Consider the following 17,530-nt stretch of genomic DNA (forward strand, 5'->3'; position numbering starts at 1 on the left):
TTGGCATTAGCTGTTCAGAGAATTCTCCTATAATTTTTTTTGTATCTCTGTGGTATCAGTTTTTATTTCTCCTGTTTCATTTATTATTTTGCTTATTTCGGTCCTCTCTCATTTCTTCTCTGTGTACCCATCTAAAGGTTTATCAATTTTATTCTTTAGAAAATCAGCTCTTAGTTTATCCTTATCTTGTTTTTTAATCTCTAGTTTATGTTCTCTCTGATCTTTATTATTTCCCTCCATCTGTGGACTTTGAGCTCTGTTTCTCTCTCATTCTTTCAGGTGGTTGTTGTTGTGTCGCTCAGTCACGTCCGACTCTTTGTGACCTCATGGACTGCAGCATGCCAGGCTTCCTTGTCCTTCACCATCTCCCAGTTCCCCAAACTCATGTGCATTGAGTGGATGATGCCATCCAACCATTTCATCCTCTGTCGTACCCTTCTCCTGCCTTCAATTTTTTCCAGCATCAGGGTCTTTTCCAATGAGTCAGTTCTTTACATCAGGTAGCCAAAGTATTAGAGCTTCAGCATCAGTCCTTTCAATGAATATTCAGGGTTGATTTCCTTTAGGATTGACTTGTTTGATCTCCTTGCTGTCCAAGGGACTCTCAAGAGTTTTCACCAGCACCACAGTTTGAATGCATCAATTCTTTATCACTCATTGTCTAGCTCTCACATCCATCCATGACTACTGAAAAAAACATAGCTTTGACTATGCAGACCTTTGTAGGCAAAGTAATATTTCTACTTTTTAATACACTGTCTAGGTTTGTCATTGATTTCTTCCAAGGAAAGTGAAGTTGTTCAGTCGTGTCCGACTCTTTGCAACCCCATGGACTGTAGCTTACCAGGCATCTCTGTCCACGGGATTCTCCAGGCAAGAGTACTGGAGTGGGTTGCCATTTCTTTCTCCAGGGGATCTTCCTGACCCAGGGATCAAACCAGAGTCTCCCGCATTGCAGGCAGATGCTTTACGCTCTGAGCCACCAGGGAAGCCAAGGAGCAAGTATCTTTTAATTTCATGGCTGCAGTCACCATCCACAGTACTTTTGGAGCCCAAGAAAATAGTCTCTCACTATTTCCATTATTTCCCCATCTATTTGCTGTGAAGTTATGGACCAGATGCCATGATCTTCATTTTTTGAATGTTGAGTTTGAAGCCAGCTTTTTCAATCTCCTCTTTCACCTTCATCAAGGGGCTCTTTAGCTCTTCTTCGTTTTCTGTCATAAGGGTGGTATCATCTGCATATTTGAGGTTATTGATATTTCTCCCAGCAATTTTGATTCCAGCTTGTGCTTCATCCAGCCCAGCATTTCGCATGATATACTCTGCATATAAGTTAAATAAGCAGGGTGACAATATACAGCCTTGATGTGCTCCTTTCCAATTTGGAACCAGTCCATTGTTCCATGTCTGGCTCTAATTTTTGCTTCTTGACCCGCATACAGGTTTCCCAGAAGACAGATAAAATGGTCTGATATTCCCATCCCTTTAAGAATTTTCCACAGTTGATTGTGAACTACAGTCAAAGGCTTTAGTGTACTCAATGAAGGAGAAATAGATGTTTTTCTGGAATTCCCTTGCTTTCTCTGTGATCTAGCGAATGTTGGCAATTTGATCTCTGGTTCCTTTGCCTTTTCTAAATCCAGCTTGTACAACTGGAAGTTCTAAGTTCACATACTGCTGAAGCCTAGCTTGAAGGATTTTGAGCATTACTTTGCTAGCATGTGACATGAATGCAACCGTATGGTAGTGTGAACATTCTTTTAAGTGGTAGGTTGGGTTTTTTTTGAGATTTTTCTTGCTTCCTGATGAAGTCCTGTATTGCTGTAAACCTCCCTCTTAGAACTGACATTTTAATTATATGTCTTACTATGGGTCTGTTTGAATTCTTCTTATTTGGAATCCTCTTTGCTTCCTGTCCCTGAACATCTATTTCCTTCTTTAGTTTTGGAAATTTTTCAGCCGTAATATCTTCAAACACATTTTCATTAAACTTCTCTGTCTCCTCTCCTGGCAGCCCTATGATGTGAATGTTGACACCCTTAACATTATACTAGAGATCTCATAGATTGCATTCATTTTTCTTCATTTGTTTTTCTGTTGTTCTGATTTAGTGATTTCCATTATACTGAGTTCCAGATCATTTATTCATTTGCCATCACTTAGTCTGTTATTCATTCCTTCTAGCCTGCTCAGGGTTCTAGTGCCTGGACTTCCTCTCTGAAGCAGGACTTCCTCTCAGCTCAGTGGCCATCACTACCCTGTCAGGGGCAGGGTCTGATCCCAAGCTGCTACAGTAGAAGCTCTGGGGGTTATTTTTTCATTGTCATTTATGTCAAGGTAATTTCTTATTTTCTTTTTTATTTCACCATCAGTTCATTGGTTCTTTAGTAGCACATTTTTTTAAAATTTTTAATTGAAGGATAGTTGCTTTACAATGTTATGTTAATTTCTTTGGTGCAACCATGTAAATCAGCGATAAATATATATATATATATATATATAGAAATATATATATATATATATCTGCCCCCCCCACCAGAGTTTTCCTCCCACTCCCGCATCCCACCCCTCTAGGTCATCATAGAGCACCAGGCTCAACTCCCTGTATTATATAGAGCACATGTTTCAGTCTAAATGTAATCATTTTTTCTCATCATTCTTTCTGTGATTTCTCAATTTGTAATATTGTGTACTGAAAAGACGTTTGAAATAATAATAGCTACTATCCTGTTACATTTATTGAGGCTGGTTTCATGTCTTATTAGTATATGGTCTATCCTAGAGAATGTTCCATGCAATCTTGAATAGAACATGTATTCTTTCATAATTGAATGATTCATACACCCTTTTAATGAGCAGCTATTATGACTGAAATAACCAATGTTTATATAAGTTTCAGTATTCTTAAATATATAACTATATTCACCTTTAGCACAATTAAACCTGTAAAGAAATTTCATCTTGGAATAAATTTTATAGGACTTACAGAAAGAACTTTAAATGCATCTATATTGGTTTGAAATAAGGCACATTACAGTTTCTAAAATGTCGTTAATTTTATTTTTAGATCTAAGCAATAATTTTCCCAAAGTAAAAAAAATATAAATATATAAAAGGTTATCTTAAGCAGAAATTTTTCAGAAAGAGCTAACCAAAGTTAATTTCAAATACTAAGATATGACATGATAATACAACTCACTTAACTGGAAAGAAAATGTAAGATTGTACTTTACCTCACCAACTCCAAAGTCCCATGATTGCTCAAAATGCAATTCTTCCGAAGGGATATTACCCCTAAGGGTTAAAAATAAGACAGTATTAGAATGTGCTTTAATCCCTCTGAAATCATTGTTCTAAATTATGACTCCCAAAGTTGGCTAAAGGTCAGAATTATAAGGGAAGTTTTTAAAAATAAGGATTCATAAGCTCTATCTTAAGCAGTCTATATGTACATCAAACTTGATATTTTCTATTTTAAAAACACCCTCAAGTGATAAGTATCTGCACACAGGGTTGGGAGCCATGTTCTAAATCATTTTCATAAAGCATATTTTAAAATTCAAGTTTTAACATCCTATTTTTCATTCATGAGATTCTGAATATTTAGAAGTTTCATAATGAAGAACCTAAGTTGATTTTATTAAATAAATGGTGAAGCTCTTATTTAATTTAGTGCCAATCCCATAAAAATGGCATCTAATATTCTATGTATTAATATTTTACATATTTCTTAAGAAAGTATTCTCAAAAATCTATTCTAATTCATGATTTTCAATTACCAATACTGAAAATAAATAATAAATAAATAAATCATAATTATTACCAAGAAAGTTAAGCTTATTCTGAACCAAGTTTTAATTATCTATAAATTCAGTCCTATAAATTGTTGATATGCTTGTTTATGCTATTAACCTTTGATTTCTATTACTCCCTCATTCTGAGTCTATATTAACCAAGCAAATTTCCCATGGAGAGCTGCCAAAATGTAGAAAATATGCTAATCATGCCAGTCAGGATTCCTTTATGTTTCATCCTTCTATTTCTTATTATAAATTAATAAATTGACATTCTGGAGGGTAAATAAACTTGCTGAACACATAAGTCAGTTTTTTTCAAATCAACTAACACTACAAGGAGTTAACTAACACAACTAACACTAGAAGGAGATCCAACCAGTCTATCCTAAAGGAAATCAGTCCTGAATATTCATTGGAAGGACTGAAGCTGAAGCTGAAACTCCAATACTTTGGCCACCTGATGTGAAGAACTGACTCACTAGAAAAGACCCTGATGCTGGGAAAGATTGAAGGCAGGAGGAGAAGGGGATGACAGAGGATGGGATGGTTGGATGGCATCACTGACTCGATGGACATGAGTTTGAGTAAGCTCCGAGAGTTAGTGATGGACAGGGAAGCCTGGCGTGCTGTAGTCCATGGGGCTGCAAAGAGTCAGACATGACTGAGCGACTGAACTGAACTGAACACTATGACTTAGATATTTTTGCACTGGTTAATATGAGGACCAAATTATCAACTAGGGTGATATCACCAAGGTTCTGACAACTGATTTTTAAAAAATATTTATTTATTTGGCTGCACCAGGTCTTTAGTTGCAGCAAGCAAACTCTTAGTTGTTGTATGTGGGATCTAGTTCCCTGAGGAGGAATTGAATCCGGACCCCCTGCATTGGGAGCACTGAACCTTAGCCACTGGACCACCGGGGAAGTCCCTGACAATTGGTTTCTGAATCCAGTCTGCTCACCCTAAGATAGCAATATGTCTATTTCACTTTGTATCCTTCAAAATGCATTATTTTATACCCCAATTTGCATTCTTCAGATTCATCTAAAAACTTACATATGGTTCACTGAATATTTCTGTACTTTTTTCTGGTGTATCTTCTCTTGGTAATCACTTTCAAATTTTCCTTTAAAAATAAAAGTATGCAAAGAAATAAAACTTTAGCATGACCCATATGAAGGGATGCCACTGGTCTGCAATGTCATATAATGTCATTCTATTTTTAATTTCATATTCCTCCAAATGCACACACATACACACACATATATTCATTAAAACTAAAAACAAAAAAAAAATCCAACAGATAATTACATTTTTCATATATAACACCAACCTTTTTTATTAGAGCTGGCTGAATAAAAATCTTTCACAGAAGATGTACTAAAATTATTTCTTTCATTATTCTTGTACTCTTTCTGGCAAATCTTGTTTGGCTGACACTTTTCTGAACGATTTGATATTTTAAAAGTAGAATTACTAAAAGCCAACTCTGGCTCTGTAAAAATACTTTTAATGTGGCTATCAGTGAAACGGTTTTTATCAGAATCAATGATTGCGCACGTATCTCCTGTATTATCATAACCATACTTGTCAAAGGTTTCCTTTATCTTCTGTTGGTCTATGTTTAATAAATTGATCATATTTTCACTAATAAAAGAGTCACAATTATCTGATAGAAGGCTGGAGGTTTGCTGGTTCATATCTTCGTTTGAAAACTTTTTTCTATTTTCTTTCCAAATATGTTGTAACGAGTTATTTTCAGTAATGAAGTCTGACTGTCTTCTCTCATCCATGCTTCCACAATCTTCACCTACAACTACGGTAGGTGTCCTAGTAAGGAAATTTCTATTTCCTGGACTTTAGGATAAATAAAAACATATTTAGCAAGAAAAGAATAGGGCATTCTCATTCAGAAACACCTGAAGCTAAATTCTTACAGAATATATTGAGTAGCTATTAACATTTAAGCAGACCATGTTTACATTTTTAAAATTTAAATAAATGATATTGCCTTGGGTGGAAATTTGTTTAATATGCTATCTTAGTATCTTAGTGAGTATAAAAATAATCTACACTTAATTTTGTACTTCAACATGAAACACTAGTATTTAGTTCAATGTACATTATATTAACAAAACAAAAGATGACTAATCCCATAATAATGTCTATGGAATAACTTAGACAAACTGTGAACATAAATGCCACTTCATTTAAATAAAGAAAGACACTTTGAAGACTATGCAGGGAAGAAAATTATCCCTAGTGTTAAAATGTCAAATAAAATTGTTATAAGACCATTCTATCAGATATTTCTCAATCTAAAAACGACCTCAACCTAACAAAATCTCTCTCAAGTTCCCAAGGAAGAGCAATATACATACAAAATATATATAAGTATTGGTAATAAATCCAAGAGAAAAGATGAATTAGAAAAAAAGGTCAGACTAAGTACCTTGCAAATTCCCTTATAATACAGAAATCATAATTCTAAACAATGTCCAATTTATATAAATGAATCAAAACTATTGTGGAAAGTAACTGGAAATCAAGATATTCTGAATTTTGTTGCCTTGTGTATCTACAAATTTACATAGGGTTGGTTTTTTTCTGGAGATTAGAGATACCAACTAAAACTAGGATTGAGTTCCAATTTTATTTTTAACTAACGTACTACTCTGTTCTAGGCAGTGAGTGTGTCATGTACCGCGGACAGAGAGATAAAATATTTCAGTCTTAAGGTATTAAGGAGAGAGAGATGTTTTGTCCATGAATGCTCACAGGTCATGATCCTACATTATTTCTCAATATGGGTCTTACTGGTATTTGGGGTAGAATAATGTTATTCTGTTATACCAAAAGACATAATCTATAGTATGCAATAATATACACTATCAACATCAGAGAAAATTCTGTTACTCTAAATGAGAAAATAAATTTAAAGCACTGCATAAGTTAGAAAGCATACTACAAATGTAAATCATCATTCTAAACATTTGCAAAAATGTGGGCAATAGAAAAATGTATAGTAAACAGTTGTTGCTCACAAGAAATAGACTAGAAGATGCAAAAAAAAAATTAGAAAGTGAAAAGAGCTATTCTACAGCCAATTATTACCACAGTATATAGAGAGAAGAAATTATTTTGACTGAGAAAAATCAGGCAGGTGGCATTTGAGTTGGGGACCGAATGTTGGGAAGAATTGTTACTTATATAAATGGCAGAGAGAAATGATGGTAAACATATAACAGACGTATTAAGACAAATCAATCCAGTTTCTTTAACAATTTATTTTTCCTAGAGATAAATATAAAATTCATCAAAATTATACACCAAAATAGGGAAAGATTTATTATCTGAATAAACAGTATTCAACAGATAATTAATGTATTCCTGCTGTTGCTAAGTTGCTTCAGTTCAGCTCAGTTCAGTCGCTCAGTCATGTCCAACTCTTTGCGACCCCATGAACAGCACACAGCACGTCAGGCCTCCCTGTCCATCACCAACTCCCGGAGTCTACCCAAACTCATGTCCACTGAGTCGGTGATGCCATCTAACCATCTCAGTCTCTGTCATCCCCTTCTCCTCCAGCCTTCAATCTTTCCCAGCATCAGGGTCTTTTCAAATGAGTCAGCTCTTCACATCAGGTGGCCAAAATATTGGGAGTTTCAGCTTCAACATCAGTCCTTCCAATGAACACCCAGGACTGATCTCCTTTAGGATGGACTGGTTGGATCTCCTTGCAGTCCAAGGGACTCTCCAGAGTCTTCTCCAACATCACAATTCAAAAGCATCAATTCTTCGGCACTCAGCTTTCTTTATAGTCCAACTCTCACATCCATACATGACTACTGGAAAAACCATAGCCTTGACTAGATGGACAGTTGTTGACAAAGTAATGTCTCTGCTTTTTAATTTCATGGCTGCAATCAACATCAGCAGTGATTTTGCATCCCAAAAAAATAAAGTCTGACACTGTTTCCACTGTTTCTCCATCTATTTCCCATGAAGTAATGGGACCAGATGCCATGATGTTAGTTTTCTGAATGTTGAGCTTTAAGCCAACTTTTTCACTCTCCTCTTTCACTTTCATCAAGAGGCTCTTTAGTTCTTCTTCACTTTCTGCCATAAGGGTGGTGTCAGCTGCATATCTGAGGTTATTGATATTTCTCCCGGCAATCTTGATTCCAGCTTGTGCTTCTTCCAGCCCAGCGTTTCTCATGATGTACTCTGAATATAAGTTAAATAAGCAGGGTGACAGTATACAGCCTTGACATACTCCTTTTCCTATTTGGAACCAATCTGTTGTACCATGTCCAGTTCTAACTGTTGCTTCCTGATCTGCATACAGGTTTCTCAAGAGACAGGTCAGATGGTCTGGTATTCCCATCTCTTTCAGAATTTTCCACAGTTTATTGTGATCCACACAGTCAAAGGCTTTGGCATAGTCAATAAAGCAGAAATACATGTTTTTCTGGAACTCTCTTGCTTTTTCAATGATCCAGCGGATGTTGGCAATTTGATCTGTGGTTCCTCTGCCTTTTCTAAAACCAGCTTTAACCAAGTACTCACCAGCAAATGCATATGAAGTAATTACTCAAGACTGGGAAAAGAACTGAGAAAATGCAACAATTTCAGGAACTCAGACAAAGATAGGAAAATTTTGTGTTTCCATCAACCAGAGTGGAAAATCTTGTAATCCAAAGAAAACTAGAGAAGACTCAGAAGAGTATTGCCTCAGCAGAGGGAAAAGTAGCCACAGACTGAATGAAGGTGTACCTGGTGCTGTTTAACAAATTCTAAAGCAAGTCTCAAACGAATCATGTTACTTCCAAGTAACTAAACTGTATCCCAGAACAAAGCTTAGAATGATCTATAGGAATATGAGATTTCCAGAAACCAAAAAGATGATTTACAAGGTGTAGAATCTAAACAAAATTATCAAGACTTCATTGAAGCAGAAAGTTGCTGTCTCTAATAAAGAGGAAAATCAGTTGTTAAAAACAGACTGAGAAATGACACAAAATGATATACTTTACACACAAGGACATTAAAAGATTTATCCTAACTATATTCCCTATTTCAAGAAGCAAGACAAAAGATTAAGCATGTTGAATAGATACCTGGAAAATAAACAGAGCAGTTAAATCAAACTTCTAGAGATGAAAAATGCACTGAACAGATTTACCAGTATTTGATACCAAAGAAGATACAATTAGTAAATTTGAAGTTCTAACAAAATAATCTATATAAAATGAAAGGAGAGGAAAAAATTTTTAAATAAATAGAGCAGCAGTAAACTGTTAAACAACTTCAGTTGGACAACTTTACCTATTATTTAGATTCCCAAAGAAGAGGAGAGAGGAATCAGAAAAAATATTTGAAAAATTAATGACTGAATTTTTTTCAAATTTGGTAAAAACAATAAGTCCACAAATCCAAGAAACTCAATACACCCCAAACATAAGAAAGAGAAAACATACATTCTAATCCTAATGGAGAGAAATCTATAGTAGAAAATTTGTAGTAGAGAATCTGTGACAAAAAAACTTAAAAACAGAGAAAAATACATATTATATACACAGATATTTAGCTATTTAGCAAACTTCTAGTTGGAAACAATGCCACTCAAATGTCTTTGAAAAATGGCACTCATCCCTGACCGAATGTGAGGTCTTATACTCAAGGTGTTTAAAAACAACCTCCAACTCATCGATTGACCTCTGAGCATGGCTTTTCAGCAGTAAATACCTACATTAAAAGAGAAGAAAGATATCAAATCATTAAGTTAAACTTACATCTTAAGAAAACAGAAAAAAAGAAGAACAAACTAAACCCAAAGTAAGAAGAAAAAGGAAATCATAAATATCATTGGGAGCATGGAGTCTCGAACACTGGACCACGAAGTCCCCCTTTATATTTTAAACATGTAAGTTGTTTCATTTTCTTGAAGTGATATTCTTGCTATGTAAAATCTACCTGTGAATAATTTTAGAAGCCTTCCATAAAAATTTTAAAAAATTATTACCAGCTGATTTAGTGTATTTATGGAACACTCGCAATTTCAATAGATTATCACATTGATTTTTCCATATAACCCTGAAGGAAAGATGCTATCACTAGTCCAGATGAGGTAGACGAAATGCCAAAAGATATAAATAAGTTAGCTACAGTCTCATGACTAATAAGTAAGAGATCTACTTTTCAAAATAAGTTTGACACTAAGGTATAATATCTGTATTTTTAACAATTTATTTTAAAATCTATATTTGCAAACAAAACACAGCTCTTCTAAGCTGTCTCTAGTTGAGTAAGTCAGATGAAGGAGAGTCATCACCTTGTCAGTTCTGTTTCCTTTGACTGTCAAAATTTCTCTCTTAAATATTGACCAGGAATGTACTGTTTAACATTTCTCTAATTTCTCCAGAGTTATCTATAGAAGAACCCTGGACAAAATTGATCTTATGCCTCTTTTGTATCTAGTATTTGGAGATGATTTAGACGAAACTTCAGTCATTATCTTTAGACTAAAATTTAAATACCCAGTTCTGGATAATTTCTTCTTCCATGAGAACGTTTCTAGGCCCTTTCAATTCTCTAGCCACTGTCAGTTCAGTTCAGTTGCTCACTTGTGTCCGACTCTTTGCAACCCTGTGGACTGCAGCACACCAGGCTTCCCTGTCCATCACCAAATCCCAGAGCTTATTCAAACTCATGTCCATCAAGTCAGTGATGCCATCCAACCATCTCATCCTCTGGCATCCCCTTCTCCTCCTGCCTTCAATCTTTCCCAGCATCACAGTCTCTTCCAATGAGTCTGTTCTTCACATCAGGTGGCAGAAGTATTGGAGTTTCAGCTTCAGCATCAGTCCTTTCAATGAATATTCAGGACTGATTTCCTCTAGGATCAACTGGATGGATCTCCTTGCAGTCCAAGGGACTCTCAAGAGTCTTCTTCAACACCACAGTTCAAAAGCATCAACTCTTCGACACTCAGCTTTCTTTAAAGTCCAACTCTCACATCCATACATGACTACTGGAAAAACCATAGCTTTAAGTAGACGGACCTTTGTTGGCAAAGTAATGCCTCTGCTTTTTAGGCTCATGAATCAAGGTAAATTGGAAGTGCTCAAACAGGAAATGGAAAGAGTGAACATTGACATTTTAGGAATCAGCGAACTAAAATGGACTGGAATGGGCGAATTTAACTCAGATGACCATCGTATCTACTACTGAGGGCAAGAATCCCTTAGAAGAAATGGAGTAGCCCTCATAGTCAACAAAAGAGTCCAAAATGTAGTACTTAGGTGCAATCTCAAAAATGACAGAATGATCTCTGTTCGTTTACAAGACAAACCATTCAATATTACAGTAATCCAAGTCTATGCCCCACCAGTAATGAAGAAGCTGAAGTTGAACTGTTCTATGAAGACCTATAAGACCTTCTGGAACTTACACCCAAAAGATGTCCTTTTCATTATAGGGGACTGGAATGCAAAAGTAGGAAGGCAAGAGATACCTGGAGCAACAGGCAAATTTGGCCTTTGAGTACAAAATGAAGCAGAACAAAGGCTAACAGAGTTTTGCCAAGAAAATGCACTGGTCACAGCAAACACCCTCTTGTAACAACACAAGAGATGACTCTACACATGGAAATCACCAGATGGTCAATATCGAAATCATATGGATTATATTCTTTGCAGCCAAAGATGGAGACACTCTAAACAGTCAGCAAAAACAAGACCGGGAGCTGACTGTGGCTCAGATCACGAACTCCTTAATGCAAAATTTAGACTGAAATGGAAGAAAGTAGGGAAAACCACTAGAGCATTCAGATATGACCTAAATCAAATCCCTTACAATTATACAGTGGAAGTGACAAATAGATTCAAGGGATTAGATCTGATAGAGTGCCTGAAGAACTATGGATGGAAGTCCGTGACAGTGTACAGCAGGTGGTGATCAAAACCAACCCGAAGAAAAAGAAACGCAAAAGGGCAAAATGGTTGTCTGAGGAGGCCTTACAAATAGCGGAGATAAGAAGAGAAGCAAAAAGCAAAGGAGAAAAGGAAAGATATACCCATATGAATGCAGACTTCCAAAGAATAGCAAGGAGCGATAAGAAAGCCTTCTTCAGTGATCAATGCAAAGAAATAGAGGAAAACAATAGAATGGGAAAGACTAGAGGTCTCTTCAGGAAAATTATAGATACCAAGGGAACATTTCATGCAAAGATGGGCTCAATAAAGGACAGAAATGGTATGGACCTAATAGAAGCAGAGGATATTAAGAAGAGGTAGCAAGAATACATAGAAGAACCATACAAAAAAGATCTTCATGACCCAGAGAATCACGATGGTGTGATCACTTACCTACAACCAGACATTCTAGAATGCGAAGTCAAGTGGGCCTTAGGAAGCATCACTATAAACAAAGCTAGTGGAGGTGACGGAATTCCAGTTGATCCATTTCAAATCCTAAAAGATGATGCTGTGAATGTGCTGCACTCAATATGCCAGCAAATTTGGAAAACTCAGCAGTGGCCATAGGAGTGGAAAAGGTCCGTTCTCATTCCAATCTCAAAGAAAGGCCATGCCAAAGAATGTTCAAACTAGTCACTGTAACAACAACAATAATAGAAGCTCTATTTACACATTTTTGAGGCTTCCCAGGAGGCACTGGAAAAAAAAGATCTGTTTCCCTGACTACAGTAAAGCCTTTGACTGTGTGGATCTCAACAAACTGTGGAAAATTAATAAAGTGATAGGAATACCAGACACCACCTTACCTGACTCCTGAGAAACATGTATACAGGACAAGAGGCAACAATTAAAAGTGCACATGGAACAACAAACTGGTTCAAAATTGGGAAGGAGTATGTCAAGGTTGTATATTGTCACCATGTTTATTTAATTTACATGCATAGTACATCACATGAAATGCTGGGCTGGGGGACTCACAAGCTGGAAACAAGATTGCCTGGAGAAGTATCAACAATCTCAGATATGCAGATAAAAGCACTTTAATGGCAGAAAATGAAGAGGAACTAAAGAGCATCTTGACGAAGGTGAAAGAGGAAAGTGGAAATGCTGGCTTGAAAGTCAACATTCAAACATGAAGATCATGGCATCCAGTCCTATCACTTCATGGCAAATAGACATGGAAAAGGTAGAAACAGTGTCAGATTTCATTTTCCTAGGCTCCAAAATCAATGCGGACAGTGACTGCAGCCACGGAATTAAAAGATGCTTGCTCCTTGGAAAAAAACCTATGACAAAACTAGCAGTGTATTAAAAACCAGAGACATCACTTTGCCAAGAAAGGTCAGTCTAGTGAAAGCTATGGTTTTTCCAGTAGTCATGTATGAATGTGAGAACTGGACCATAAGGAAGGCTGAGTGCCAAAGAATTGATGCTTTCGAACTGTGGTGCTAGAGAGGACTCTTGAGAGTCCTTTGGTCTGTAAGGAGATTAAACCAGTCAGTTCTAAAGGAAATCAACCCTGAATATTTATTGGAAAGACTGGTGCTTAAACTGATGGTCCAATACTTTGGCCACCTGATGCAAGGAGCCAACTCATTGGAAAAGACCCTGATGCTGGCAAAGACTGAGGGCAAGAGGAAAAGGGTGCAGCAGAGAATGAGTTAATTTGATGGCATTACTGACTCAATGGATATGAGTTTGAGCGAACTCCGGGAGACAGTGAAGAACAAGGAAGCCTGGGGTGCTGCAGTTCATGGGGTCACAAATAGTCGGACACGACTTGGCAACTGAACAACAACAACAATAAGGTGGCGCTAGTGGTAAAGAACCCGCCCGCCAGTATAGGAGACATGAGAAATGTGGGTTCGGTCCCTGGGTGGGAGAGATCCCCTGGGGGAGGAAATGGCACCCCACTCCAGTACTTTTACTGGAAGAATCCCATGAACAGAGGAGACTGGCAGGCTACAGTCCATGGGGTCACAAAAGTCAGACGTGACTGAGTATCTGAGCAAACATCAGGGCAGAAATCAGTGAATAGAAAGCAAACAAAATCAATAATAGAGAAAATTGATGAAACTGAAAATTTAGCAAATAAAGTTAGCAAAAATTTAGGTATACTAATCAAGGAAAAAAGTAGAAAAGACACATATCTGGAATTTAAGAAGGGATATCAACACTTTAACAGAAATTAAAATGATTTCAAGGGAATACTGTGAACAACTATATAATAACAAATAATACAACTTAGATGAAATGGATGAAATAGTATAAAAACACACATTATGACAAAGAAATTAAGAGGAATTAAAAAATCTGAATAGATCTGTAACAAGTGAAAAATAAAAAAGAATTATTAGTTAAAAGTTTTCTAAGAAAAGCCCAGGTGCAGAAACATTTAAAGAAAAAATAACCAAACCCCAGTGGCTCAGTGGTAAATAATCTGCCTGCGATTCAGGAGATGCAGGAGACCTGGGTTGATCCCAGGGTTGGGAAGATTCCCTGGAGGAGGACATGGCAACCCACTCTGGTATTCTTTCCTGGAGAATCCCATAGACGAAGAGCCTGGCAGGCCACAGTCCATAGGTCATAAAGAGTCAGACACGACTGAAGTGACTTAGCATGCACACAACCAGCCTCCACAAATTCTTCCATTAGATAGAGGAAGAGACATTTTCCAACTTGTGCTATGAAGCCAGTATCATTATTCTGGTACCAAAGCTAGACAAAGACATTATAAGTAAAGAAAAATTCAGACCAATATTCCTCATGAAATAGATGCAAGCAGAACTGATATGTATACACTATCATGTATAAAACAGATAGCTAGTAGGAAGCTGCTGTACAGCACAAGAAGCTCAGCTTGGTGATCTGTGATAACCTAGAGGAGTGGGATGGTGGGAATGGGAAGGAGGCTACAGAGGGAGGAGATAATATGTATGCATAGAACTGATTCAGGCTGTTGTACAGGCGAAACTAATATACCATTGCAAAACAATTACACTCCAATTAAAAAAAATCGATTCAATATATATTTATAACTGAGTTACTGTGCAGTACAGTAGAATTAACTATAATAAAATAAATCTCTCTACATATTTTTAAAAATCATCAACAAAATATTACCAAAAAAAATCCAGCACTTTATGAAATGGGTTATAGAACATGACACAGTTCAGTTCAGTTCAGTCGCTCAGTCGTGTCTGACTCTTTGTGACCCCATGAATCACAGCACGCCAGACCTCCCTGTCCATCAACAACTCCCGGAGTATATCCAAACTCATGTACATCAAGTTGGTGATGCCATCCAACTATCTCATCCTCTGTCGTCCCCTTCTCCTCCTGCCCCCAATCCTTCCCAGCATTAGGGTCTTTTCCAATGAGTCAACTCTTTGCGTGAGGTGGCCAAAGTACTGGAGTTTCAGCTTCAACATCAGTCCTTCCAATGAACACCCTGGACTGATCTCCTTTAGGATGGACTGGTTGGATCTCCTTGCAGTCCAAGGGACTCTCAAGAGTCTTCTCCAGCACCACAGTTTAAAAGCATCAATTCTTCGGCGCTCAGCTTTCTTCACCGTCCAATTCTCACATCCATACATGACCACTGGAAAAACCATAGCCTTGACTAGACGGATCTTTGTTGGCAAAGTAATGTCTCTGCTTTTAAATATGCTATCTAGGTTGGCCATAACCTTCCTTCCAAGGAGTAAGTGTCTTTTAATTTCATGGCTGCAATCACCATTAGCAGTGATTTTGGAGCCAAAAAAAAGAAAGTCTGATACTGTTTCCACTGTTTCCCCATCTATTTCCCATGAAGTGATGGGACCGGATGCCATGATCTTAGTTTTCTGAATGTTGAGCTTTAAGCCAACTTTTTCACTCTTCTCTTTCACTTTCATCAAGAGGCTCTTTAGTTCTTCTTCACTTTCTGCCATAAGGGTGGTGTCATCCGCATATCTGAGGTTATTGATATTTTTCCCGGCAATCTTGATTCCAGCTTGTGCTTCTTCCAGCCCAGCGTTTCTCATGATGTACTCTGCATATAAGTTAAATAAGCAGGGTGACAATATACAGCCTTGAACATCTGGAAGTTCATGGTTCATGTATTGCTGAAGCTCGCTTGGAGAATTTTGAGCATTACTTTGCTAGCGTGTGAGATGAGTGCAACTGTGCGGTAGTTTGAGTATTCTTTGGCATTGCCTTTCTTTGGGATTGGAATAAAAACTGACCTTTTCTAGTCCTGTGGCCACTGCTGAGTTTTGCATATTTGCTGGCATATTGAGTGCAGCACTTTTGCAGCATCATCTTTCAGGATTTGAAATAGTTCAACTGGAATTCCATCACCTCCACTAGCTTTGTTCGTAGTGATGCTTTCTAAGGCCCACTTGACTTCACATTCCAGGATGTCTGGCTCTAGGTGAGTGATCACTCATTGTGATTCTCTGGGTCATGAAGATCTTTTTTGTACAGTTTTTCTGTGTATTCTTGATTTCACTACCGACCCACTATTTTTTTAGTAAGAAGAAAATTACAGGCCAATATCTTTGATGAACATAGATGTAGAAATTCTCAACAAAACATTAGAAATCAAATCCAGCAACACATAAAAAAGACCATACACCATTACCAAGTTGGAGTCATCCCACAGTTACAAGAATGGTTCACCATACACAAATCAATGTGATACATCAACAAAAGAAAAGATAAAAACCACATGATACGAAAGAAAACATTTGATAAAGTTCAACATCAATTCATAATAGAAACCCTTATGAAAGGGTAGAGATGGAATATATTTCAACATAATACACAATATTTATGTCAGACTCATAGCTATATAATACTCAATGGTGAAAAGCTAACATCCTTTCTGCTAAAATCTGGAACAAAACAAGGATACCCACTCTCATCACTTCACTTCAACATATTATTGGGAGTCCCAGCCACAGCAGTCAGAAAAGGAAAAGAAATAAAAGGTATCTGAATTGGTAGGGAAGTAGTAAAATTGTCAGTTTACCACTTTATGGTAAGATGACATGATAGTATATATAGAATTCACTAAAGACTCCATACAATAATTATTAGAACTAATAAATTCAGCAAAGTAGCAGGATACAAGATTAACATACAGAAATTGGTTCCATTTCTTTACATTAACAATAAAATATGAGAAAGGGAACATAAAAAAAATCAGTATCTTTCAAAACTGCATCAAAAAATGCTTGGGAATAAACCTAAGGAGGTGAAAGACATATCTGAAATCTACAAAACATTAACAGTAGAAATTGAAGATAATTCAAAGAAATGGAAAGATATCCCACTTTCTTGGGTTGGAAGAATCCATACTGTTACAATGGCCATACTATCCAAAGCAATCTACAGATTTAATGCAATCCCTATTAAATTACCCATGATGTTTTTTCACAGAACTAGAATGAATAATCCTAAAACTTATATGGAACTATAGAAGACCCAGAATTGCCAAAGCAATCCTGAGGAAAAGAACAGAGCAGGAGTCATAATTCTCCTAGACTTCAGATAATACTACACGGCTATAGTAATCAAAGCAGCATGTGATTGGCACAAAAACAGACATGTGGATCAATATAACAGAGTAGAGAGCCCAGAAATAAACCCATGCAACTACAGACAGTTAATCTTTGACAAAGCAGGCAAGAATACACAATGGGGAAAAGGTAGTTTCTTCAGCAAGTGGTATTGGGAAAGTTAGACAGCTACACAGAAATCAAT

General features: G+C 36.8%; 1 protein-coding gene across 1 annotated transcript in view; it reads right to left on the reverse strand.

Moving 5' to 3' along the window:
- Positions 1-17,530, reverse strand: part of REDIC1 (regulator of DNA class I crossover intermediates 1) — an 87,175-nt gene that overhangs the window by 32,874 nt on the left and 36,771 nt on the right. The window contains exons 7-9 of the mRNA XM_081483685.1: positions 5,137-5,660; positions 4,860-4,929; positions 3,237-3,297 (exon numbers count right to left, since the gene is read on the reverse strand). Coding sequence (XP_081339811.1) covers positions 3,237-3,297; positions 4,860-4,929; positions 5,137-5,660 — 655 coding nt within the window. The remainder of the gene's footprint in view (positions 1-3,236; positions 3,298-4,859; positions 4,930-5,136; positions 5,661-17,530) is intronic.

This window comes from Giraffa tippelskirchi, chromosome 4 (genome assembly GCF_054371585.1).
Source record: "Giraffa tippelskirchi isolate mGirTip1 chromosome 4, T2T-mGirTip1v1.2.pri, whole genome shotgun sequence".
In the NCBI taxonomy this organism is placed as follows: domain Eukaryota; kingdom Metazoa; phylum Chordata; class Mammalia; order Artiodactyla; family Giraffidae; genus Giraffa; species Giraffa tippelskirchi.